We start from the raw sequence: 8,809 nt of genomic DNA, 5'->3' as shown, positions 1-8,809 counted from the left end.
ATTATAATTTATTAATTAAAATATATTTACACGATTTGATTTAATTTTTGAATACTTGATTCTATAAATAAATATCAAGTTTATTATATTTTCGAAATGCTCATGTGAATTTAATAAATACACAACTATTTAATATTTATTAATGCTTTCAATACATTTTGACACTTCGATCCAAGTTTCACAGTATGACAGGTACAGTATGACATGGTGAGGAAAGGGTGTTCCATCCTAGGGACATGCCAAGCCTTTACATTTTCCTTTTTATTTGATTATCACGAGCAAACATTTCGCGACTTGTTTTTGATACCAGAGATATTGACCTTACAAAATATATTTGGATTTTTTTTAGTACTTTACTTAAGCATTTGCAATGGACGATATCTTTTTCGTTACACTGAAAACCATTACATAACACGGCCCGTTATCTTATTTATAAAGATTTCAAAATGTTTAAAAAATGTCAAAAAATTATCCGAAGGATTGTAAGGAAACTTTGTTAATTTTGCAAAATATAAAAAGAAATATGGATAAAATTGGAATCGCTGTGAAAGATATTAAAAAGTTTAATAAGTTATTGCGCAATTTTTTTAAAATTTTGGGAAAAGTACGAATCATTTTAAAATATATTTGGAAGGTTCAGAAGTTTCGAAAAGATTTGAAAAGGTTTCACAAGATTTCTTAGATATTGGAAAATATTTTTAAAGATTTTAAGACAAATTCGAGTTCATCAAAAATATATTTAGGAATTTCAGAAGTTTCTGAGAGATGAAAAAAAATTTTAACTAGAAAAGATTTCCGAAAATTTATAAAATATTAAAATTTTTTTTCAAACTTCTGAAAGTCCTTTATATCTTTTAAAATTACTCGAATTTATCCTAATATTTTGTTAAATTCCGTAGCATACATTTTTTTTAATTTTCTAGATTCTTTGGAATATATCTGAAATCTTCGACAATCTTTTTTATTTTTTTAAGAATCTTAGAAAAGTAATATTTTTCTGATTGTAAAAAAAACTGATCTGGACAAACTGAATATAATCTTAGCTAGCATCTAAGTTTTCAAACACTTTTAACAAATAAATAGCTATTCAAAATTTTGTCTTCTGTAAACAATTATTTGTTCCCTCTAATCTAAAAACTACACGCTACTATCGCGCGTATCATAATAATAGTAAATAATTACAAAATTATAGCAAATCCAGTTATTATTGGAAAAAGAATGTACCTCTGTTTTTTTTAGTCTTTTGAATTCTGTAAAAATCTATCAATCAGATTCGAGAATTTTGGAATTTATCAAGAGAATAAATTTGAGAGTGACATGAAGATATAGACGGTCAGGTATAAAAAATGCATTTACTTCAGAAAGCGATGTAGAGAGCGAACAAATTTAGCTAATTTATTGAACATAGAATACATTCGTGTTATATAGAGCGCATGTTATATGGAGCGCGTATTATGTGAAGCGCTTTTAAGTAAAAAATTCAAATTTAACATAAAGGGTTGAATCTTACTGTGCCACAAATATGCTGATGCTTTACTGACTTTTATAGACCTTAAAAATGTAAGAGTTTCCTCTGCAGCCTCTATAAAAGTGACGCGAATAGTATGGATATTTTTAGGGGTCGTCCGTAAACTACGTTCCAATTTCGGGCTATTTTACACCCCCCCCCCGACTTCCCTCGTTGACGATTGTAGCTTTGTATTATCCCCTCCCCCAACCAATAAAAATAACGTAACCCAAAATTCTCTCAAAACAGGAAAATTTAAATAGAAGAGAGGAATCTTGAAGAAATAATTAAAGTTTCAACCAAAAAGTTAAAATTTCTATCAAAAAATAGATTTTTTTCTAAGATGGGTAGTTAAGTTTTCAGCGGAAAAATTTATTTTAAACCAAGAAATATGACTTTGATAATATAAAAGACAAATTTTCACCAAAAGGCCACAAAAAAACAAATAAATTAATTTTTAATTAAAAAAGATGAATAGTAAACCAAATAGTACAAGTTTAGCCAAAAAAAATTTTTTAAACCAAAAATGCAATCGTAAAATTTTCAGTATGAACAATTGTAAAAAAGGGAGTCTTTAACCATTTTAATTCCACCGAAAAAGACAAATTTGTAATCAAATAGTTTAACTTCATTTATAAATGAATTTTTAACAAAGTCGATAAAATTTTAACCTCGTAGTTCAAGTTTCAAACAAAAAGATGCATTTTTAACCAGTTAGTTAAATTTGTAACGAAATATTTTCGATTTTTACCGATACATAAAATACGAATTTTCTATATAACCGTTAAATTTTCAAACCGAAAATTTGAATTTTCAAGTACAGAGTTGATTTTTCAACCTTCCTTTACCCTGTTATCAAACGTATTTTTACATTCACATTATTTATGATGGAATGGCTTGGATTCATGTCAATTTGGACCTTGCTTAAACTCGCGATAACTTTCGAAGGATTGTTCAAATGCAAATTTCTTTTTTGCATAATGGTTTGTTGTCTAAAAAGAGGTCAATTTCATTAGACAGCCATTTTGGATAAACATTTGAAAAGTTAAAGCATTTTCAAAATTGTTGACACCAATTTTTTTTCAAGATTTACAAAATTCTAGGTGCGCCTATTCATAGTACTCTAAAAAAAAAGAAATTTATCCTTCTGACTTTTATCGATAAAAAAAAAAATTACCAGAGTTATAGCATATATTGATTTTTGAACATACTACAAGATTTTCATAACAAGTTTTTAGATTTTTCTTAAAAAATCGAAGATTAAAATTTTGGTCGTACGAAAAAAATGAAAAATAAATAAAAAAACATTCTGCGTTGGAACTATGCAATATAAAAAAAAAGATGAGTTGGCAAACATTGTGCATCAAAAAAAGATCTTTTATATTGTTAATTATCGCTTTTTTACGTACGACTCAAGCTAAGAAAACAAGAATAAACAAAGTTTGCTCACTCAAAAAAACTAAGAATTTTTTATTAATTATTTTTGTATAGGTTGCGTAGTTTTTATTTTCACCGTAAAAATAAAAATAAAACAAATAAATTTTTGGGAACGCGACACAAGGCACAACATGTTATTAAAAAAAATTCTCACCTGCATTATACGAGTATCTACACATTTTTCTACAACCACTTTACACTAGGATGTTTATTTTTGGTTCAAATCGTAAAAAATAAAAATTGAAAATAAAAAATATAACTTTATGAATGTCGGAAAAAATCGAGTTCGAAGCACGAGACACGTGATGAGAATGTGTTCATTAAGGCCAAAGAAGCTTTAACAAAAGAGAATTCACAACTCCCAAATTAAAGTTGTCTATGATGTGAGTTTTAATTTTAAAAGGTCTGTGAAAAAATGTGGTGGAAGTACAAAGTTTGAGCGCGTAGCGCATGTTTAATACATTATCAAACGCAAAGCGCATAAACCAAAAGCCGTGCGCCCTAGGCGCGTTCAAGCATGTAGATTTTTTTATTTGACGTCCTCCTTCCCCTCAAATTGGTAACGTAGTTTATGAACAGTTCCTGATTATAATTGAACAAATTAAACAAAAATATTCAGTATTCAGTATTAAATAATTATTATGAACTTACCTTATCCCTTGCTTCAATATCGCATTTTGCTTGTATCAGCATTTCGATAATTTCTGTGCTTCCTCTAGAAGCTGCCCAATGAATAGGTGCCCGTCCATACTGAATGAGACAAATGTTTCAGCCTGATTCATTTTTAGAAAAGCTCGGAGAGGATTTGAAAGAAACAGATTATGAGCACACAATGTAAAGGAATTTAGCTTGATCATCGAAAAAGTGTAGGAAAATAGCATCTCATTTTTCTTCATTTTTCAGTAAGATACTATTAAAATATTACGGTTTCTGATAAGGGAGTTTAAAGCCGATTACTGGCCATGTTCATTGTCCATTAGGGCTGAGTAAAAATGTTAAAACCAATTAAATATCTTGTGCTTTAGAATGAAACAAATTTGGGGGTGGACAAACAGATGAAGTAAAAACAACAACTTTTTAAATCGGCTGATATCTTCTCTTCTTTTTTTTTAAATTCAAAAAAGTTTTCCTATTAGATCAAAGACAAAGAAAAAATTAATAAAGGGAAAGTTTGACTAGTGAACATATAATTAAAATAAGAAATCGAAAAAATGTTATTGCCGAATTTAAAATTAGTCCAAAACATTAATATTTTTTTTCTAAAAAAATTTTGTCTTAAAACTTTTTGTTTTAAAAAGGGTGTTCAAAGAAATTCAAAATGAAGCAAAAAATCAAAAAAATTTTCAGGAGTTTAAGGAAATTCAAAAGAATTTAATTGTCGCTAAGTTAAATTCAGCTAAAATTATAGTGAATAAAAGCGACTATTACAGAAGATAGGAATTAATTAATTTAATTTATAACAAAAAAAGAAGAAAAACGAATTAAAAAGAATCATCAATAATATCCTTAAGCTGTCTACTTCAATATATTTTTTCTCAAATTAATTGGCGTGGTTCGCCATGCTTAAAAAAGTTTAAAATTGCAAAATAAAATTTTCACCTTTTTCCATCAGAATAAAAAAAATCATCTTGAAAATGATATTATTGTTTTTTACAATATGCATTTTGTTTATTAGAAAAGTTTGAAAAGTTTGAGCAGCCGTATCAGACTCAAATAAATGTAAAAAGTTGGTGTCTATATGGCGTAAAATACCCTAATTTCCCCTTTTCTCTTAATTGGCCTCTCCTAATTTCCCCTTGCTTCCCCTACTTCTCACTTTCACTACTTGCTCTCTCCTTATTCTCCTATTTGGCCTTTCTTTATTTTTTTATACCTAAACTCCAGTTGTTTCATGTCACTTCCCCCATTTCCCCCTTATTTCCTCTAATTTTCCTCCTTTGATCTCCCCTTCTTGCCCTCCCCACATTTCCTCTATTGACTGTGCTCTTATTTCCCCTACTTCTCCTATTTCCCCTTCTTGCATTTTCCCTGACTTTCCTCATTTCCACTCTTTACCCCTACCTTCCCTCTAATCATTTTCCCCACTTCTCCATTTGTAATTTTCTCTCAATTTCCCTACTTCATGTACTTGCTCTTCTCAAATTTACCCTCATTTACCCTTATAAACCTACCCTTAATTTCCCCTTACTTCCTATAGTTCCGATAATTTTTCCTCCTCATATTTCTTCTACTTCATCTACTTTTCCTCTCCTCACTTTCCCTCACTTCCCTTATTTTCCCTCCCTTACTTTGTCCTAACTTACCTTATTTCCCTTCCCTTATTTCGCCTCTCTTCCAGTACTTGCCCTTTCCTGATTTTTCTACACTTTCCCTTCTTTCACTCACCTCATTGCCCCTCATTTTCCTCCCCTGATTCTCCTCACTTTCCCTATTTTATCGCCTCACATTTTACCTTCCCTTATTTTCTCTCATTTCCTCTTACTCGCTAACCTTGGAAAAAAATTCGATGGACTGACGGGTGGTTTTTTCCCGATAATACAAAACCCTGAAACTTGGAATGTGAATTTTGTTGCTCGTATAGAGCTTGCCTCATAGTAATTTTCACAAAATTTGATGAAGAAGGTAGAGTACGAAAATTGGATAACTGAGAATTCTGGACATGTATGCAAAGAGCTTTGTCGAGAGGTCCTTAATTACTCACAGCAAATCGTGACCGACTCTGTATGCGATACAAGTGTTTAGAGCGGGGAGCACTTGCGAATGCAATAATTAAGACTTACATTGTTTCTGGAATCTACGTCGACAGTTTCCTTGAGCACTTTGCGAACTGCATCCGCTTCATTTTTTATCACAGCCTCGTGTAGTAGAAGGTCATTTTTCAGTACTTGAAAAAATGCAAAATTTAGGCTCGAATTAAAAATACTGATTATTATTATTATTAGAATTTTTCTATTTATTATAAATTATTTAATGAAGGGTAGCATGCCATAAGGACCTAACCTACTTTTAAAAATGGGATGATTGATTTAAAAATTTCTAATATACATCCTGACGCAAGGATTTTTTTATAATCTCACATTTTAATTTATTTTGCAGACCACGGTCCATAGTTTTTTAATCACGTTTTAACTTGCGTCTCGATCAAAAAAACCTATTGACTATCCAGTTTACTGAAACTTAACATTTTTCCATTAAATTTTTCTGACTGATTAATTTTTTTATAGTCAAAATTTGAGAAAACATGCCCCTCGATTTTCTGAAAAGCTAATCCTAATTTCTAATTAAACTTTTTTGTATCGATTCAGCAACTCCATAAGTGGAAAGTATATTCCTGCTTGTTTCAAATTCAACATTAAATTTTTTCACCCTTCAAATTTGAGAAAACGTGCCACTCCATTTTATCAAAAATTAATATTATTTTTTATTTGAAATTTTTCGTGTCGATTCAAAAACTGAATACATGAAACAAATTCTGACTTCAAAAAAATTAAAAATTGTTTTTTTAACAACGTCTAAATTTGAAAAAATTTGCAGCGTGGACAAAAAAAAACATTCTTCCTAAATTTTCTAGGAACTTTCTCAATTTTTTATTTAAAAAATTTAATTTTCAATCATTTTTTTTTGTCTTTCGTGTGAGAAGTTACATCTTGCCATTTATTATTACGACCATTTATGTAAAAATTTATTCTCCGTGAGGATCAATCGCTCATCCAGTTCGTGGACGCTTGGACGTTGGGTTGATCCAAATTCATGGCAATTAATTTTTCTTTTAATAGTTTTTTTGCCGCTAACTTTGTCCTGCCAATGCTGTGCAATTCCACAAAATCAACATAGGAAAAATTTTGTTTTCGGAAAAAGAAGATTCACATTTCTGGGTTTAAACTTATTATGTGGGAGATTAAAAGAATTTGTAAGAGAGTCTGCATCGAACAATTTCCGGTAAATTCCTTAAAAATTTCACGCCCCTCCCTAATGAGAAAAGTTAAATGTTCCAAACATTTGTAACTAATTTTCAATAGCTTAAACTGTTTCAATTTTTAAAATAATTTTGTTTTTCTACTTACTTACTGAAAGGTACTTCTTTGACATTTGATCAGATAATTAGTCATTGATAGGAAGACTCATATTTGTTTCAAGCATTTTCTCATTACTTAAGCAATTAATTATTATTTACTTTTATTTTTTTTTTAAATTTGGTTAACTTAACTGTGAATAATGCGGTAATTTTTCATTTTTAAGAGAAACATTTGATATCAGAACTACTATCTATAAATATTTTCTTCTCTGTTATATTGTAAAAGAGAAATCATTTCCAAAATAGAGATTAATTTAATCCTCAAAATATATTCAAAACTAACATTCGGTTCGAAACAAAGGAAGTGTAATTTCATCATTTGAAACAGAATATTGAAACACGGATCTAAAATGAAGTTAATATTTGTTATTAATTAACAATATTATTTTCCAATTACATTTCCCCAATTATATCCCTTTGTTGTTGAAAATTAATTAGAATTTTGTATATGGGACAAATTCATTTTGCTATGTAGTTATTTATTGAGTTTTTATCAAAATTATTACATTTTCAATCATATTCAGTGTTCTCCTTTGAAATGCTACTGGAGGGAGACATTTAAAAATTAAAATTGATTTCGACTGAAAATAAATGTCATTAAACGAGAGCAACGATTGTCGGGTCAGATAAATTTATGAGGAGAATCAAGTTTGTTAGTTAAATACGAGGGGTTAATTACTCTTGCAATCTGGCGTATATTTTCTTTGAAATATTACGCAATTTCGTGTTTCGCCAGATATTTTTAACAATACCTTGTAAGTCCCTCTTACAAAAATATTATACTAAATTCAATGTACATTATAAGAAAATAATTATAGAAATAAGGAATATTAAAATACTGAAAGAACGATTTCGTCAGATTTACTATTTAAGAAATTTGAATTCGATTAAAATCAAATTCGAAATCCTGTCTAACATCCAATTCATTAGAATAAAACAAAGAATTCAAAGAAAAAATTTCAACAACCAGCGTTATATGCTCCTATTTTAATTAAAAAAAGGATTGCCTTTAAAAAAGAAATCCCTTTTAAAAAATTGATCTTTTCGAAAAAAAAAACAAATTTGTTTGTTAGATTTTTGGTCTTATTTTCAACATTTTCAACCAATTTGAAAGGATTTAAAAAACTTTGAGAGATTTAAACGTTTTTTTTAGAACTCTCATGAATGATATAATTTAAATTAGATCGAATCCATTCCAAATCATGCAGGTTTTTTCAAATTTTGCAATATTTTTCAAATTCAGTAATATTTTTGTATTTTAGCAATATTTAGCAGTATTTTTTAGTATTTTTCTATAATTTTTCAATATTTTGCAATGTTTAGCAATATTTAACAATATTTTGTAATTTTTTGCAATCTAGTGTACACCAAAAATCCAAGTAATTAACCCCTCGATTTAATTAGATTCAGTTTTATTATTAAGAAGTTTATATAATTGGCATTCTCCGTGAAACGATAAATAATACTTACTTCTAGCAGTCTTGTGATTAAGTTCTTCGTCCTCAAGGGCTTCACTGATATTCAGCGGAGGAGGGACTTTCACTTTCGTCATTTTTGAGACTCTTTTGAGGCTCATTTTTTAAGTTTGATCAGAAATTCAAAGTACCTTTTCCGTAACAAGAAACGACCGATTTTTCGGACGAGGCATATTGCAAGATTCGCTGCCTGAAACCAATCAAAAGGAACTAACTATTAATACAAATTTTAGGCCTCTTTTCAAAATCAGTAAATAGTACAGTTTTACCTGATCACTTATTTATTTATTAAAAAAAATACAAGTATCACCCTTA

General features: G+C 29.1%; 1 protein-coding gene across 1 annotated transcript in view; it reads right to left on the bottom strand.

The window, feature by feature from the left end:
• The window catches only part of LOC117182968 (ankyrin repeat and death domain-containing protein 1A-like), a 67,379-nt gene extending 58,801 nt beyond the window's left edge, over nucleotides 1–8,578 (bottom strand). Inside the window, exons 1-3 of the mRNA XM_033376093.1 lie at nucleotides 8,490–8,578; nucleotides 5,725–5,828; nucleotides 3,596–3,694 (exon numbers count right to left, since the gene is read on the bottom strand). Coding sequence (XP_033231984.1) covers nucleotides 3,596–3,694; nucleotides 5,725–5,828; nucleotides 8,490–8,571 — 285 coding nt within the window. The 5' untranslated portion in view covers nucleotides 8,572–8,578. The remainder of the gene's footprint in view (nucleotides 1–3,595; nucleotides 3,695–5,724; nucleotides 5,829–8,489) is intronic.
• Between the last annotated feature and the right edge of the window lie 231 nt (nucleotides 8,579–8,809).

The sequence above is a fragment of the Belonocnema kinseyi genome, chromosome 2 (genome assembly GCF_010883055.1).
Source record: "Belonocnema kinseyi isolate 2016_QV_RU_SX_M_011 chromosome 2, B_treatae_v1, whole genome shotgun sequence".
In the NCBI taxonomy this organism is placed as follows: Eukaryota; Metazoa; Arthropoda; class Insecta; order Hymenoptera; family Cynipidae; genus Belonocnema; species Belonocnema kinseyi.
Note: the sequence above shows the minus strand (reverse complement) of the source record. Positions and strands in the feature narration are given on the sequence as shown.